Source organism: Gekko japonicus, unplaced genomic scaffold (assembly GCF_001447785.1).
Source record: "Gekko japonicus isolate JY-2015 unplaced genomic scaffold, Gekko_japonicus_V1.1 scaffold78, whole genome shotgun sequence".
NCBI classification, from domain to species: domain Eukaryota; kingdom Metazoa; phylum Chordata; class Lepidosauria; order Squamata; family Gekkonidae; genus Gekko; species Gekko japonicus.
This window is the reverse complement of record NW_015165236.1, coordinates 1,319,338-1,336,654: the sequence shown is the minus strand read 5'-3', so window position 1 is coordinate 1,336,654 and position 17,317 is coordinate 1,319,338. Positions and strand designations below refer to the sequence as shown.

The 17,317-nt window shown below is 49.6% G+C and overlaps 1 protein-coding gene across 1 annotated transcript in view; it reads left to right on the top strand.

Moving 5' to 3' along the window:
- The first annotated feature begins 2,038 nt into the window (after nt 1-2,038).
- PARN (poly(A)-specific ribonuclease) overlaps nt 2,039-17,317 on the top strand; it is a 41,914-nt gene continuing 26,635 nt past the window's right edge. Inside the window, exons 1-9 of the mRNA XM_015409905.1 lie at nt 2,039-2,137; nt 7,551-7,628; nt 8,922-9,001; nt 9,760-9,827; nt 9,922-10,003; nt 10,633-10,693; nt 11,548-11,713; nt 14,281-14,346; nt 16,035-16,073. Coding sequence (XP_015265391.1) covers nt 2,119-2,137; nt 7,551-7,628; nt 8,922-9,001; nt 9,760-9,827; nt 9,922-10,003; nt 10,633-10,693; nt 11,548-11,713; nt 14,281-14,346; nt 16,035-16,073 — 659 coding nt within the window. The 5' untranslated portion in view covers nt 2,039-2,118. The remainder of the gene's footprint in view (nt 2,138-7,550; nt 7,629-8,921; nt 9,002-9,759; nt 9,828-9,921; nt 10,004-10,632; nt 10,694-11,547; nt 11,714-14,280; nt 14,347-16,034; nt 16,074-17,317) is intronic.

The window sequence follows — 17,317 nt, the reverse complement described above, 5'->3', positions numbered from 1 at the left end:
TGCCTCGAAATAGACAGAAAAGGCATTTTCCTTTCCAATTGTTGTTGTTGTTCAGTTGCACAGTCGAGTCCGACTCTTCGCGACCCCATGGACCAGATCCCGCCAGGCCTTCCGGTCTTCCGCCGTCTTCTGAAGTTGGCTCAATTTCATGTTCGTTGCATCGATGACACTGTCCAACCATCTCATCCTTTGCCGTCCCCGTCTTCTTTGACCTTCAATCTTTCCCAGCATCAGGGTCTTCTTCTCCAGTGAGGGCTCCCTTCGCATTTGGTGGCCAAAGTATTTGAGCTTCATTTTCATTATCTGGCCTTCCAGGGAACAGTCAGGGTTGATTTCCTTTAGGATTGACTGATTTGATCTTCTTGCAGTCCAAGGGACTCTCAAGAGTCTTCTCCAGCACCATACTTTCCAATTGTACATCTGTCTATAAGTGTACCGCATGTGGTCATGTAAGAAAGTTGTGTAGGGGGGGGGGGGGGCGGTATTACCAGCATCTTAAAATGACTGAAGAATTTCTTTTGAACAAGGGCGCTTAAAAAGCACATCGTAGATGGGTATTTGTCCCTTTTAAGATTTACGGAAGAACTTGGTAATTTTGCATCACATTTTAAGCCTCAAAATAGACTGAGGCCGTGAGGCAAGGGGGGAAAGAATGGGATTCTTGACACGCTCTCCTTGATGCCTATCGACAGCTGTCACTGTGCCTTCAGAAGTTTAACCATAATAGATCCAGATTTTGATATGTAACCTAGAATCTTTTGATTAGAGAAACTTATTTGTTGTTGTTCAGTCGCACAGTCGAGTCCGACTCTTCGGACCCCATGGACCAGATCACGCCAGGCCCTCCTGTCTTCCGTCCTCTGGAGTTGGCTCAATTTAATGTTCGTTGCATCGATGACACTGTCTAACCATCTCATCCTTTGCCGTCCCCTTCTTCTTTGACCTTCAGTCTTTCCCAGCATCAGGGCCTTCTTCTCCAGGGAATGCTCCCTTCTCATTGGGTGGCCAAAGTATTTGAGCTTCAGCTTCAGGATCTGGCCTTCCAGGGAACAGTCAGGGTTGATTTCTTTTAGGACTGACTGATTTGATCTCCTTGCAGTCCGAGGGACTCTCAAGAAACTTATAGCAGAACATATATTTTATATCTGCATTTCTGTGTCACAGGGTAGACTCCACATGCCATTGCACACCACTGAGATTGTGTCCCACCCCTTCCAAAAACCCTCTCTTCCCCCACGTTCTGCCCCCACCCAAATCTCCAGGAATTTCCCAAGCCAATGTTGGCAACGCTGAATCCGGCTCCTGGGACTGGAGGAAGCCACACAATCGACACGAGCCTCACTGCCTCCACCTTTCCCCTTCGCCGGCTCATTCTGACCGCCGCAGGCGTGCATCCACGCAGGCACAACAGGCCCTTCCCACGCGTGGAATCATCCCCGGGTCCCTGTAAGCTGAGTTAGTGTGAGCCGGCTCACAGTTTTCTAGCCTCCGAAAGGAGGTGGCTCCAGAGAGCAAACTAATTCAGGCAGCAGCCCAATCGCTCGCTCTCAACTTTCATGCCAGTGTAGCTCACAAAGTGGAATTTTTGCTCACAAGACTCCACAGCTTAGAGGGAGCTAAGTGTTCCCTCTAAGCTGAGTTAGAGCTAGCTCACAGTTTTTTAGCCTCCGGCTCACACATTTTTGTCCCAGCTCAAGAAGGGATGACTCCAGAGCAAACTAAGTTATGCAGCAGCCGAATGGCTCGCTCACAACTTTAATGCCAGTGTAGCTCACAAAGTAGAATTTTTGCTCACAAGACTCCACTGCTGAGAGGGAGTATTATGCTCCCGACAGCTTGGCAGCCCCGCCCAAGTGAGGGCAGAAGAGATACGGCGAGAGGAGCTCGGTTGGGCGACCTCGCATGCGCGATGTCAGCCGCGCACGCTCAGTAGCGCGCGACGCGGGAGACGGCGGCCGAGAGAGGGAAGCCTCGTTGTCGTCATCACCCCGGCGACGCCTATCACGTGGGCCGCGGGGGAGGCAGGGGGGGTGTTTGTTTCCGGAAGTGCCTCCGTGGGCCTAAGCGGGAGAGGCGGCCCGAGGAGAGAGGCCGGCGAGAGGAGCCCGAGCCGCGGGCATGGAGGTGACCAGGAGCAGTGAGTTCTCCCGGCCCGGGCGCCCCTGAGCATGTGCAGAGTGCCGCCACCACCCCCGTGTGACTAGCTATGCGTGTGGGGGGGGCAGTCAGTTAGCCCCCCCCAAAAAAAAGAGTGGGCCCCGGGTCCCCCTCCTCTCCGCACCGGCCAGGCGGGCTGCAGCCTCTGCGGAGGAAGGCTGGGGAATAAATATGTGAACGAAACAGAGCAAAGTCCAGGCGGAGTAATGCGGGGAGGGCGGCGGCGGCATCTCCAGTTTAAAAGGGACCAGGCAGGAGGTGATGGGAAAGACCTCCACCTGAGACTCTGGAGAGCTGCAAAGAGGGGCTGTGGCTCAGTGGAAGAGCCTCTGCTTGGCATGCAGAAGGTCGCAGGTTCAGTCCCCGGCAGCACCTCCAGTTAAAAAGGACCAGGCAGGAGGTGATGGGGAAGCCCTCTGCCTGAGACCCTGGAGAGCTATAAAGAGGGGCCGTGGCTCAGTGGCAGAGCATCCTGCTTGGCAGGCAGAAAGTCCCGGGTTCAATCCCCAGCTTAAAAGGGCCACACCAGGCAGGAGGGGATGGGGAAGACCTCTGCCTGAGACCCTGGAGAGCTATAAAGAGGGGCCGTGGCTCAGTGGCAGAGCATCCTGCTTGGCAGGCAGAAAGTCCCGGGTTCAATCCCCAGCTTAAAAGGACCACACCAGGCAGGAGGTGATGGGGAAGACCTCTGCCTGAGACCCTGGAGAGCTGCAAAGAGGGGCCGTGGCTCAGTGGCAGAGCATCCTGCTTGGCATGCAGAAAGTCCCAGGTTCAATCCCCAGAGGCATCTCCAGTTTAAAAGGACCAGGCAGGAGGTGATGGGAAAGACCTCTGCCTGAGACCCTGGAGAGCTATAAAGAGGGGCCGTGGCTCAGTGGCAGAACATCTGCTTGGCACGCAGAAGGTCCCGGGTTCAATCCCCAGAGGCATCTCCAGTTAAAAAGGGCCAGGCAGGAGGGGATGGGAGAGACCTCCGCCTGAGACCCTGGAGAGCTGCAGAGAGGGGCCGTGGCTCAGTGGAAGAGCCTCCGCTTGGCATGCAGGAGGTCCCAGGTTCAATCCCCAGAGGCATCTCCAGTTAAAAAGGGCCAGGCAGGAGGGGATGGGAGAGACCTCCGCCTGAGACCCTGGAGAGCTGTCAAGAGGGGCCGTGGCTCAGTGGAAGAGCCTCTGCTTGGCACGTAGAAGGTCCCAGTCCCCGGCAGCATCTCCAGGTAAAAGGGACCAGGCAGGAGGGGATGGGAATGAACCTTTTCTGCCTGAGACTCTGGAGAGCCATTACCAGCATGACTAAACGAGGCTGGCCTGGATGGACTGACAGGTCTGATTCACTCTACGGCTGCTTCAGGTGTTCATTGTACTGGGATGTCATTTATCTCCAGGCCACAAAAAGCTTCATCTGTTTGTTTCTGCACCTTAAGCCTCTTTTAAAGGGATGGGACATTTTTCTCCAGGCTTGTTGGCAACCACTACTCCCGATAGTCTCAGCAAGGCTTGTCATGTGGAGGTGAGAAATAAATGCCCCCTCCGCTGGCTGTTATCCTGCAGGATGAAACAGAACCTCCACATCCCGATGCAGTATACCACTGAACGTTAGTTGCTGTGTGGATGTGCAGTATCCAAGGTGCGGGAGGGGGAAGGCAGATCCCAGAGAGGGACGGGGTCTCTTGCAGCGCAAGGAAAGAGGGGCCTTGCAGTACCTTCTCTTCTGTCATAGTCTGTGAAAGCACACAGCAGGGTAAGTGCAAAACACACAGGCTTATGCACAGTGAGGCTACAAGACTGTCTCTGTCTGCTTGGCGGCTCTCCGGGGTCTCAGGTTAAAATCTTTCACATCACCTGATTCTTTCGGCTGGTGCTTTGAATGCTGGAGACATGACGCTGCCTTCCGCTGACTCGGAGTTTTGCTCTGTCATGCTCAGTCTCGTCTACTCTGAGTGGCAGTATCTGTCTCGTCACCTGCTGCCTGATCCTTTTAACTGGAGATCCTGGGGATTGAGCCTGGGAATTTTGGCAGACAACGGAAATGCTGTGCCACTGAGCCCCGTCACCATTTGTGTTCGTTCTTACGTTCCCGTCAAGGTTTCAGTTTCGCTTCTCTTCATTTTGCTTCACTGCTTATAGAGAAGTTCCCGTCAATGTTTCAGTTTCGCTTCTCTTCCTTTTGCTTCACTGCTTATAGAGAAGCCAGTGTTGGATCAGGCCAATGGCCCATCCAGTCCAACACTGTCACACAGTGGCCAAAAATACCAGGGGCCACCAGGAGGTCCAGCAGTGGGGCCAGGACACTAGGAGCATCTCCCCCCATTGACCCCCCCCCCAAGCACCAAAAATACAGAGCATCACTTGCCCCGGAGTCCCTACCTATACCTTGTGGCTAAGAGCCACCGATGGGCCTCTGCTCCATATGCTTATCTAATTCCCTCTTGAAGCCGTCCATGCTTGTAGCCGCCACCACTTCCTGTGGCAGTGAGTTCCATGTGTTAATCACTCTTTGGGTGAAGCAGGACTTCCTTTTATCTGTTCTAACCCGACTGCTCAGCAATTTCATGGAGTGCCCACGAGTTCTTATATTGTGAGAAAGGGAGAAAAGTACCTTGCCATGTATTAGAGGGAAGGGAATTCCTGAGGGGAGTGTGTGTAGGGGTTGAGTGCCTGTCTGTAGCCATAATTATTCCTCAAGTTGCACCCCTTGGCCTGCCCTGTTCTCATGGGATTTGGCCTTGGAGACTCTTTTGTGAGGCTAGAATAGATAAGACCATATATCTGTCAGGGTTGTCACAATAATAGCTAGGGGCTGATTGCTGACGGGGTGTGGGGGTGCATTGAATCTTACCTATAACCGCTGAATTTGCTTTCTTTTGTCCTGACAAAGAACCAGTTCTGTAGTAAGCATATCTCTAATAAAGCAATAGAGTTGTGGAGCGTGTCTTAACTGGGGATCTGACAGTTCCCCCCACGGAGGGGGGCTTCAGCCCCTGTGTCTGTCGGTGGGAAAGATGATGCCAGGCGACACTGGTCTCTTCCTGCTCCATTGTGTCTAGTGCTTCTCTTCCCTGTTTTGAAAGTGTCTCCTGCGTAACACTTGACAGAAGGAGCTTCCTTAACCAGGCCTTTCTGCCTTTCCATGAGTGGCTGTTTATGGCAGGGCTACGTTGTCTTGTGTCTTCTCTTCTGTAGTTCTTGTGGCACTTGAGAAGGCTGCAGAAAAAGAATTGTCAGCCGGCTGGCTCCCTGTCAGCGAGGCCTCTGGCTGTTCTAGCTGCCCTGGGCGTGAGGGGGGGGGGAGGCTCTGGAATGTTAACTTTCATTTCTGCTGTATTCCCCTCCCTCTCTTTGGCCCCGGTCACACGGGAGGATTTCCCCCGCAAGAGGGACGGATCGGGGGCGATCACACTGCAACATCTGGGAAGCGGCGTGCACCTGTCCCCGATCCAGCCCTTTGGCCCGAAAACACACATTTGAAAGGTAGTAGCAACAGAGCACTGCCTTCCGGATGATCGGGGAAGTGCTGGTAGCCCGTTGCAGCCAGCGCCGTTCCCCGTTCCACGCATGTGCACAACTGCGCTACTGCCGGGTTGCTGCACAACGTGTGATCGGCTGCCGGAGCACGGAGCCGCGGGGACACGTCGGATCGCGCTCCTGCGGTTCTTTTCGCTCTGGCTCTCAGTTGCCCCCCTTCGGCAGCGGATCATCCCGCTCGTGTGAGTGGGACCTTTATCTATGTAACCGAAGCCTTCGACCTTGAGTGTCTGGTGTACATTTCTCCTGAGAATGATTGCCCGTTACTTTGGCGGGTTTCTACCTGGCCTCTGATTGGACCTGAGCCATCAGGGGACCCTCTTGAATAATGTATAGCTGCTTGCTTTGCACACTTTAGGCCAGTTCTAACACTGGAAGTGCCATGATATCTGCATACTCTCAGTGTCTCAATAAACCTTACTTCTTTGGATGGGAGCTGTTGGGAGCTGATCGCTGCAGGAGTCTGACAGCTCCCTGTCATTGTTTCCTTCAGAAGGGCAAGGTGCAGCTAACACTTTGATCTCAGGGACCCAGGAGTGAAGTTAACAAGCCTCTCCCACCCTGGTCAACTTCACTGAAATTGGTGGTGAAATTGACATGTCTTTCCCTCAACCACCTCAGTTTGTGGTAGGAGATGAGGAAAGCTTTGGGAATGGGCAGGTTACGCAAAAAGACAGAGGGGCGGCATACTCTTAGACCATCCCTGGCCGTGTCTTCATCGGAGTCTGTCTGCAAGGCCAGATGGGCCAACAAAAGACTGCTTTTCCCCACACTGGCGTAAAGGAGTGCCTCGGCATTTAAAGTGGGAAAGTGTTACTGTAACGATTCCTTGTTTTATTTGTGTGTGTGTCTTTAAAAGTTTGGTTGCATGGTGGTGAGAGATAGTCTAGGGTGGTTATAACAGGCAAGTGGTGTGATTGGTGATTGGCAGAAAGGGGGAGGGGTTTTGGACGTAAAAATTAGTGGATGAACGGGTATGTCAGTCAAGAGTGACAGTCTAGACAGTTGATAAAGACAGTTAGGGAGTTAGTTAAGTTCTGAGTTTTGTGAGAGAAGCAGGAGTTCAGTTAAGTTCTGTGTATGAGAGGAGTGAGACACATCCCTGTGTGGGATAAGTTAGTTCTGAAGTCTGAGAGAGAGACAGTATGGTGTGTGATACAAGAGTTAAGTTTTGTGTATGAAGAAAAGTTGAAAGTATAAGGAAAGAAGAAAGTAAAGTTAAAGAGAAAAATAAAAAGTCTGAGTGACAGACGGGAATGAAATAGGAAACCTATATGACCCTGAGTATTGAGTTACAAAGTTACTTGAAAAATCCCTGTCAGTAAGAGAGCATATTGTGTGTGATACACCAAGCAATGGTTCATTGATTACATATTATTAGATATCTTGTTCTACCCTGTTATTTATGGATTATTTCAATAAATCTTTTATTTAAGTCTGCCAGCTCTGAAAGACATACTTCCTCATGAAACACATAGACCCTCATGAAAGCCTAAAACCTCCACCTTACCTACCCAGTGATAGAAATATTATAGGATAAAGGTTTGGAAAGCCTTAAATTTCCTGGCGGCAGCCGAATATACACATTAGAACAAAACATAAAGAACACTTTTAAAGTAAAACCAGACCTCCCCAGATAAGGGGTCGTCACAGTTACCTTGTGAATAAAGTGCATTAGCTGAATGGAGGGAAGATTCCTAAATTATTAATCAAACTCTCGGCAATGCTGTCTTTGGATTTCAGAGCTTGGGGTGGTGGTGGAAGGGAAGAGCCTTTTATGTCTGTCCCATGTCTGCTTTTTGAGCTATGCAGAAGAGCGTAGTAGTGGGGTGGTCTGATTTTCCCCCTCTCCCTTTCTTGGCTGTCTACAGATTTTAAGGAGAACCTCAGCAAAGTTTATGAAGCTATTGAAGAGGCAGACTTTTTGGCAATCGATGGAGAGTTCTCAGGTACTGCGGGGCCAATAACTCAAGTTGTGGAGTTCCTTTTGTTAAACGATCCTGTAAGGGTCTGAACCTGCAATATTTCATGGGTCACTTCTCTGAAAAGTTCCCACTCCGTGGACCATAGCCGAGCTGCAATAATGTTGATAAATGCCAAAGCGCTGAATTTTTGCATTGGGCCAGTGCGGCAACTCCACGTGTAGCAACGTATTCAGTCTCTAGAGGGCACAAGAAGAATGAAAGATTTGCGTCCTTTTTTTTTTTGGTGGCGATGGCGAATCAGGGAGCAATTGGTGGTCTCTTTGAAGCAAAAAAGCCCTAACGGATGTGGAGAGTAACCCCCAGACACTGACCTACTTTGCCTCACTGAGACACTTCAAGAGGCTCTTAAACATTTTAATGTGTGTTGTTAAATGAGAACCAGCGTGGTATTTATTTGTTTATTTATTCAAATTTATAGCCTGCCCTCCCCGCAAGCGGGCTCAGGGCGGCTCACAAATAGGGCAACATATGCCAGTAGTTGAAACAGTAAAAACAAGATAAAACCGACATTTACAACAACATAAAGTGCTCTAGATGTTACAAAAAGATCTTCAATCACAAGAGGGTATCCTGGGGATGGTAGTCCCAGTTCCGTGGCCTCCTGGGAATGTTACTCTCAGTTCAGTGGTACGGGTTCCACGTGGTATTATAAATAACTTGTCACAGGGCCATCGCATGCCACGATGTTACCTAACCCACTTAGTGGTGGTGGTGCGGCACGATGGTGCGGTAATGGTGATGCAGTAGTGGTGGTGCGGTAGTGGCGGCTCCTACTCAAAAGCCTGTCGTAAGAGCTCCGTCTTACAGGCCCTGCGGAACTGCACAAGGTCCCGCAGGGCCCGGATCTCCTCTGGGAGCCGCCACCGAAAAAGCCCTGGCTCTGGTTACAGCAAGACTGGCATCTTTGGGGCCTGGCATCACCAGGAGGTGTTGCATCCCCAACCGTAGTGCCCTTGGGGGAACATATGGGGAAAGGTGGTCCCTTATATAGTGGTTAAGAGTGGTCCCTTATATAGTGGTTAAGAGTGGTTATTCGGACTCTAATCTGGAGAGCTGGGTTTGATTCCCCACTCCTCCTCCACATGAGGCCTGCTGGGTGACCTTGGGCCAGTCACGGTTCTCTCAGCCCCACCAACCTTGCAAGTTGCCTGTTGTGGGAGAGGAAGGGAAAGGCGATTGTAAGCCACTTTGAGACTCCTTCAGGCAGAGAAAAGTGGGGTATAAAAACCTTCCTCCTTCTTGCTTTGTAATTATTAGGAATCAGTGATGGACCGTCCGTCAGCGCACTGACCAATGGCTTTGACACCCCCGAAGAAAGGTATCAGAAGCTGAAAAAGGTAAACCTGCCGTTCTTTCACTGGGGTGCTGCTTTTGAGACGCTTTTGCCCATGGATGCATGACGTGGCCCAGGAGAGCCTTCTGGTCTTCTCTGTGCTGAGTGTAGCACTAAAGGGAAAGAAGACCTCTTTTGGCTGGTAATTGCACGTGATGGGCAGGGGTTAAAGTTTAATTATGTCGAAAACGCCAGCAAGTGCAGAGTTCACCTTTTGGCTCTCGGTATTTGTTGTGCTTAGGAAATCTAGCCAAGAATTAAAGGATGCAAAAATCCTGTTTTTCATGTCGAACAGATATCCCTGTTCACAGTTTGTGATTTAATTACACTGTTAATTTATCTGTGGCAATGGCTCATTCCAGTACTGTCAAAGAGAGCAGACCAGTAGGAGGTACGGTTCCTTTTCTGCTTGTTCACCTCAAGGAATGAGGATCCGTTCTTCACCCTCAGGGAGAATCCTCCGTGGATTTCTGTTATCCTTTGTAAATGGTTCTTGTCAGTGGATTCTACAGTTAACGTTTGTGCAAAAGGGTGTGGGATGTGCGCCTGCCCACTTGAAAGCCACAGTTTTGTGAATACATTTACATCTTGACATCTTCTGTCTGTGCTTCTGTGTCTCTCACTTCACATATTAAAGTTCTCAAGCCTGTGGCCGCAAGGACCAGAAAATGAGTTTTTCTAGAACATCGGGCTTTCCGCTCGGTCCTCAGCTCTGAACGAAGCTCTGAACCGACCTGTTTTGTCCCTCTTTTCCCCCTCTAGCATTCCATGGGTTTCTTGCTGTTCCAGTTTGGACTCTGCACTTTTAAATATGACCTCACGGAAGAGAAGTACGTGGCTCTCCTGATTTCACGCTTCGCAATCTAGGCCTTGTCAACATGGGGTAACGCGTCAGCTGACCTCTGTCTCTCTTACCTTCCCTAGGCACATCATGAAATCATTTAACTTCTATATCTTTCCCAAACCTTTCAACAGAACCTCGCCAGATATCAAATTTGTCTGTCAGGTTAGTGAGAAAATCGGTCTGCGGGCTTCTCTTCCCCGTGCCCCGGTCTTCTAACACCTAAGGAATGCTTGAGGGGGGCTTCCAAAGCCCCTTTTCTACCTGCAGGTTTCTCATGGATACTGAGCTGAGACCCAGTTCGGGAAGCTCAACGGTGTTTTATTTGTTTAACCCTGTATCTTGGTCCTTTGGCTGTAGCCTCAGGACGGACAGGCCGCTTATGGGAAAATATACGCTGCTCGGCCAACCACAAAGATCACATTTGAAATGGCCTTAGGCTGCTGGTCCTTTAGGGGGGGAAAGAGGGATCAGGAAATGCGAAACTGCTACCGAGGACTGGAACTCTTGGGGGGTCCTGGATGCTTGACCTCTCTGAGGAAGAGGGGTCCTAGTCACGTGTGGTGCCCAAACCGTGCCACAGGTTCCCGGTCCCAAAGAGGTCGCACCTTCCGTTGTGGAAGCCTTAAACACCGCGTCAGCTTTCCTGCCTGGGATTCTCATTCTCTGCAAGGGTGCATGTAGCGGTCCGGTGATTTGCTTAGCAGCAGCTTTATAAGTTTTGACCAGAACGTTTTATTGGGCTCCAGTGACCTGTGCCATCTGTCCTATTTTTTCTCTCTTTATCTTCCCAGAGCTCAAGCATAGACTTTTTAGCAAACCAGGGATTTGATTTTAATAAAGTTTTTCACAATGGTAAGTTTTCTTATTCCCCATCTCTCGGAAATGAGTGCTGTCCTTTCTCTTGGCCGCAGTGGTAGATCAGTTCCCGCCTCCCCGTGTGTGCAGAATCTAAGTTCTGCACAGCCAGTCTAGTCCCCAGTGCCCAGTCAGAAGCCCTGTCCCCACCCACAGCCTAGAGACACGTGGCGGGCACCAGAAAAGGGGGCAGTGGGCACCCTGGCAGCCCTGTTCTAGAGCAACTACAGAGCAACTGGCTCTGCAGATCTGTCTTTCCCTTAAGCAGAAAGGAAGCCCGCAGAATTTTGCCCATGTGGCAAGCAGCTCCTAGATTTTCATGGCCCCAAATAATAGACGCCCGGTCCCTTCTTCCGGGCTTAGTGAAGTGCACTGATTTTAACTAGGCACTTGCAGAGTTTCCTGTGGCTAGTGATGGTCACATTGGGGGTGAGGTGGGGGGGGGGGAAGAAACAGGCAGAAAAATGTGACAAACTCTTGGTCTGCCGAGATCTGGCCCACGAAGAGGTACATACAAACAGACAGAGCAAGTAAAACAACCCTTTTACTTGTGTTAATTGCTTACAGCAGCTACCTTTTGGGGAGATCTCTCTTATGCACGCAAGTCCTTACCCATCCTTTCCAGCTGTTTTGATGTGCCGCACATTCCTTGCCGCTGGGGTGCATGACAGCTTCACTTAAAGCTATGAATCTCCCTCTATCAACCAGGGTCCCTGGCCTGGGGGAGAGAGAGAGAGAGAGAGACATAAAGGCAGCCCGAGAGGCAGCGCGGAGCCGTGGTTAGAGTGTCGGATCTGGGAGACTCCGCTGCGGATCTTCCCAGCCGCAAAATGGTTTATTCTCTTTTGAAGGAATCCCTTATTTAAATCGAGAAGAGCAGCGGCAGCTGCAGGAGCAGTACGATGAGAAGCGCTCTCAAGCCAACGGGGCGGGGGCTTTGTCCTACGTGTCCCCCAACGCCGCCAAGCATCCTGTGACTATTCCGGAGGACCAGAAGGAGTTCATTGAGAATGTGGTGTAAGTGGAAACCTACCACTCAAAAGTCCCAATATCTTTTTAGGGTCTTGGTGTAGCACCCCCCTTTTGAAACGAATGTGTTTTTATCCTTCCAAAATCAAATGTTTATCAGCGGAAGACATGTGTGCTTGTTTCTTCTTTTTTTCAGTCTCAAGCCAGGTTTTACTGATTGCTTGTCTGGTGTTCTGAAATCGTGTGTGTGTGTGAGAGAGAGAGACAGACAGACAGACAGACACCATAGCTCAAGGGTGTCGAACTCATTTGTTATGAGGGCTGGATATGACATAAATGAGACATTGTTGGGCCGGGCCACGTGTGTCATAAAATGTAATGCCAGGTAGCGGAGAGATAAACTTTATAAAGGGCACAAACACAAAGGATTTTTTTTTACTTAAAATAAAATCATGCTTAAAACATTAGCACACTCTACAATATTTTGTTTATTTAACAGTGTCTTGACAACTGACACCTCTTGCTCTGAATTATTGCATCAAAATGTCTGTGCTCCTGCAGTCTTGAGTATGCTGTTCAGCTGTGTAGCTGTAAGCTGCAAACCTACGATGACGCAGCAGCAGCAGAACTGGAAGAAGCAGCAGAAGGCAGCCAGTTCCACTGCGGGCCTGATGGAAGCCCTCCGGGGTGGGGCCTGATGCGGCCCCTGTGCCGCATGTTTGACACCCCTGCCATAGCCCATCAATTGAGCACATGCCGAAGGCCTCTGATTCATTCTCTAATCTCCCCAGTTGAAAGCCTCTTGGGTGGGTAAAAGTGTCGAAAAGGATTTCTGTTTCCAGTCCCAGTCAGAGCAGAACCAAACCATAAAAATTCTTGTTAAAACACTGAATATTTGTAAGGGTGTTATGAATACTCGACTGGGCATTTGTTATGCAGGTGCACCTGCTGACTTTTAAGGTCACCGGAGGTAAAGGAGGGGGTGATCCCTGTGGTCCTTCTCCCCCCCCCCCCCCCCCCGCCCCCCCGCAAGAGTTCCAGGAGCCAGTTTGGTGTAGTGGTTAAGTGCGTGGACTCTAATCTGGGAGAACCGGGTTTGATTCCCCACTCCTCCACTTGCACCTCGCTGATGTGACCTTGGGTCAGTCACAAGCTCTGGCACAGCTGTCCTTGAAAAAGAGCCGTTTGTGTCAGAGTTCTCTCAGCCCCACCCACCTCACAGGGTGTCTGTTGTGGGGAGAGGAAGGGAAAGGAGTTTGTAAGCCGCTCTGAGACTCCAAGTGAAGGGCGGGGTATAAATCCAATCTCCTCTTCTTCTTCTTCTTCTTCTTCTTCTTTCCTTCCCATTCCACGCTAGCACTCACAAAGCCTCCTCTTGCTTGACTCTGAGGTTGTCTTTGGTTGCTGCTGGAAGGCTCCGCCTCTTCCTCTGCTGACCCCAGGCGCCGCGTAACCAATGAGAAGTGACCTGTTTTGAGTTCTCCTGGCTCATAGAAACACCAGAGAAACACCCTGAAAACATTTCCAGGGGTGGCCAAACTGGTTTAACGTGACAGCCCCACAGAATAAACGTCAGATGTTTGAGAGCCGCAAGACATGAACAAGACACCACACCTCAGGAAGGATATTATAGCATTGGAAAAGGTGCAGAAAAGGGCAACTAGGATGATAAAAGGGTTGGAACACTTTCCATATGAAAGGTTAAAGCGCTTGGGGCTCTTCAGCTTGGAGAAACCCCGGCTGAGGGGGTGACATGATCGTGGTTTATAAGATTATGCCTGGGATAGAGCAGGTGGAGAAAGAAGTCCTTTTCTCCCTTTCTCACAAGACGAGAACTCGTGGGCACTCCATGAAATTGCTGAGCAGTCGGGTTAGAACGGATAAAAGGAAGTCCTTCTTCACCCAAAGAGTAATGAACTCGTGGAATTCACGGCCACAGGAGGTGGTGGTGGCTTCAAGAGGGAATTAGATAAGCATATGGAGCAGAGGTCCATCAGTGGCTATTAGCCACAAGCTATAGATAGGGACTCTCAGGCTTGGGGCAAGGGATGCTCTGTATTCTTGGTGCTTGGGGGGGGGGGCAAGAGTGGGAGGCCTTCTAGTGTCTTGGCCCCACTGCTGGACCTCCTGATGGCACCTGGTATTTTTGGCTACTGTGTGACAGAGTGTTGGACTAGATGGGCCGTTGGCCTGATCCAGCATTGGCTTCTCTTATGTTCTTATATTACACACATGTTTTTATTGAAAAATATGTAAATTTGCTTTTTATTAACATTAAATTAGACTGTGTGAAAGAGCCACATGGGGCTCCCGAACTGCAGTTTTGCCACCCCTGCATTATACCCTTTAAAAAATAAATAAATAGAATCATAGAACGTTAGAGTTGGAAGGGACCTTGCAGGTCATCTAGTCCAACCCTCTGCACTCTGCAGGAGCATAGCCAAAAAATAGCCTTACAACATACCAGAAAGATAGTTGTCCAGCCTCCACTTGGAAACGTCCAGCGAAGGAGCATCCACCACCTCCCGATAAATACTTACTGACCCCCTTTATTTGATGGGTTTCTGCGCAGGATTTTAGCTGTCTCCCAACACCTTTAATTTCTCTCCTTTTAGAGAACGGATAGAAGACCTCTTGCAGAAGGAAGAAAGTACCAGCTTGGAGCTGGAGCCGTGCACGGGGTGAGTTTGCCCCGAAAACAACTGTGGACGCTTGGACAATGTTTGTGCTTAGCTTGTGTACGTGAGGGTGAATGGAGGAAATATAACATAAGCCAGACCTACTCCGCCTGCCCCCCCCCCTTTATTTAACAGCTCAGTGATGGAATGACTCTTGGATGGAACCAGTCTTAGAAATCCCACCCTCTGTTTCCACCCTTGCTTACAAGCTGCCACCGCCAGAAATTTAGCCACGGCCAAAATAATATCAGGGTCAGTAGCAGCTAGCAGAGAAGACGTGAAAACCAAGGGAACCCTTGGAAACGGTGATTGCTGTGGAGCAGAGGAAGAAAAGGCAACGGGGGGGGGGACAGCGAAGAACAGAAATCCGATACGAATAGTTTGTCTTCCACAGTTACTTCCGTGTCTTTGGGTGAAATCTTTGACTCTGTCTCGGATTCGGATTTAGGAGCTACGGCCCCTAAAACTTTTAAAGTAAATCTCCCCTGGCAAAAGAAGAAGAAAACCAAAGCTAAGAAGAAACCTAAGTGAAGATCTAAGATTACCTATGTTGACGTTTAACTTACTTATATTCTCAACCAGATGAGATGTAACATCAAGAATGCCTTTATGTTCTTTCTTTTTGAACACTTTTATTAGATTTTAAAGAATTTAATGAAATTTTTAGCAGGTAGACATACACTCAAAGCATTCGATTAGCCTATCAAAGGTCCTTGTTACTCTCTTCATAGTTTTAGTTTTGTAGGTTATAGTCTTTGTAGTGTGTAGGAAGAAAAGCAATAAGAAGTATTTTAAAAAAAGAAACACTGAATGCTGCATCCATAGAGCTATCAGAGGGGCAGTCCACACAATATTATTATTATTATTATTATTCAGATTAGCATTAGAAATGGAAGAGATGTCGAAGCCTTCTTGAAAGGATCTTAATAATTTCAACTAAATTAGGCTATGTTAACTTTAAAATATGAGATTGATAGGATTGTAATTATAGTCTGAGTGGATGTGATTTGATGCTTAAATGGGTTTCTGACATAAGATTTTAAATGATATGTGTCTTGGCAAGAAATATATTTAAGTCAAGGTCTGTTCTATTTAGCAATTCAATTTAAAAAAATTTGGATGTTGGGAGGATTACAGCCAGAGGCTAATAAGAACTTTTGAACAGCCAGATGGGCAGAACACAACAGCCAGACGGGTAGAAATTGATATTTTAAAGGTTAAGAGATGATGAGGATACCTGATGTTTGCATATGAGAAATCTAAATGTGTTATAGCAATATACTCCAAACAGTCAATATGGGCTAGAGCTTCTATAAGCGACATATCTAATTGTCACCTTCAAGGTGATCGCGGGGGATCGCAGGTTTATGCCATGAGGTGTGGGTTTGTAAGCATTTTGTATGATCACCACACCTTGGATCTACTTTTCTGTCTTCCATTCTTGTAGATTGTATTAGTACCCTCCCTTTTTTCTGTAGTTTATAGAAAATGCAATTAAAAAAAACCCTTCGGGGGGCTTTAAAAAAAAAAGAATCTGCCCACCAAAAGAGCAAAGGGCATGCAGCCCGGCCAAAAGAAAACCCCTCTGGTGTTTTGGGAAAGCCAGCTGATGAAAATAAGCGGGGGGGGGAGCGATACCGAGCCAGATCTGTTCCGTTGAGTTGACCTGTCTTTTCTCTTTGTCTCTCTAGATTCCAGAGAAAGCTGATCTATCAGATGTTGAGCTGGAAGTAGGTGTCCCTACCATTGTCCCCTGTGAAGCCAACAGTGCTAGAAAGGTTCCGTGACCCCTCGTGTGTGTGGGGGGGTGGGGGGGTCCTCTAAGAGGCTGGCTGGCGGAGCCGGCGCATCTGGACCCCCACGTGGGGGTGTGGGAATGGCGACGAGACCAAACAGCCCGGAGCCTGGCTGGACTGTCCAGAGCAGCACCGGGTCTTGGCGTACTTGCTGCTTCCGAGCTGAGTGTGCCGTTCTAATGATTTGCGTGTGGGAACGCCCCCAGGCAGTGTCTCGCGCAGAGCTTTCCCGCAGAGTGTGTTTGTGTGTGTCGCAGCCAGGCACCGAGTGGGGAGGGAGGAAGAAGAAGAAGAGAAAAGATTGGATTTATACCCCATGGCCCTTCGCTACCCAAAGGTGTCTGAGAGCGCTTACAAGCTCCTTTCTCTTCCCCTCCCCACAACAGAGATACCCTGTGAGGTAGGCGGGGCTGAGAGAGCTCTGACAGAAATGGCTCTTTTTCAAGGACAGCTCTTATCAGAACTACGGCTTGCCCAAGGTCATCCAGCCAGGTGCAAGTGGAGGAGTGGGGAATCAAACCCGGCCCTCCCAGATTAGAGTCCGCGCACTTCACCACGAGACCAAACTGGCTCCTTCTGGAGCGTCTGGGGAGGGCGGATGCAGGCACTGAAAGCGAGGTGGGGCTGGGAAACCCCTGGATGGGGGGTTCTCTGGGGGGAACCCTCCTGTGCACGAATGAGGGGAAGCCAAAGACAAATGGGCAAAGAGGGAGGGCTGTGTTCAGATGTTGGCACCAACACTCCCTCTAAGCTGCGGAGTCCTGTGAGCAAAAATTCCACTTTGTGAGCCACTGGCATTCAAGTTGTGAGCGAGCGATTTGGCTACTGCATAAATTAGTTTGCTCTGGAGCCACATCCTTCCTGAGCTAAGGCAGAAATCTGTGAGCCGGAGGCTAAAAAACTGTGAAACAGCTCACACTAACTCAGCTTAGAGGGAACACTGGTGGCCAGTTTGGTGTGGTGGTTCAGTGCGCGGACTCTAATCTGGGAGAACCGGGTTTAATTCCCCATTCCTCCACTTCCACCTGGCTGGATGACCTTGGGCAAGCCGTAGCTCTGACAAGAGAGCCAGTTTGGTGTCGTGGTTAAGTGCGCAGACTCTAATCTGGGAGAACCTGGTTTGATTCCCCACTCCTCCTCCACTTGCACCTGGCTGGATGACCTTGGGCAAGCCGTAG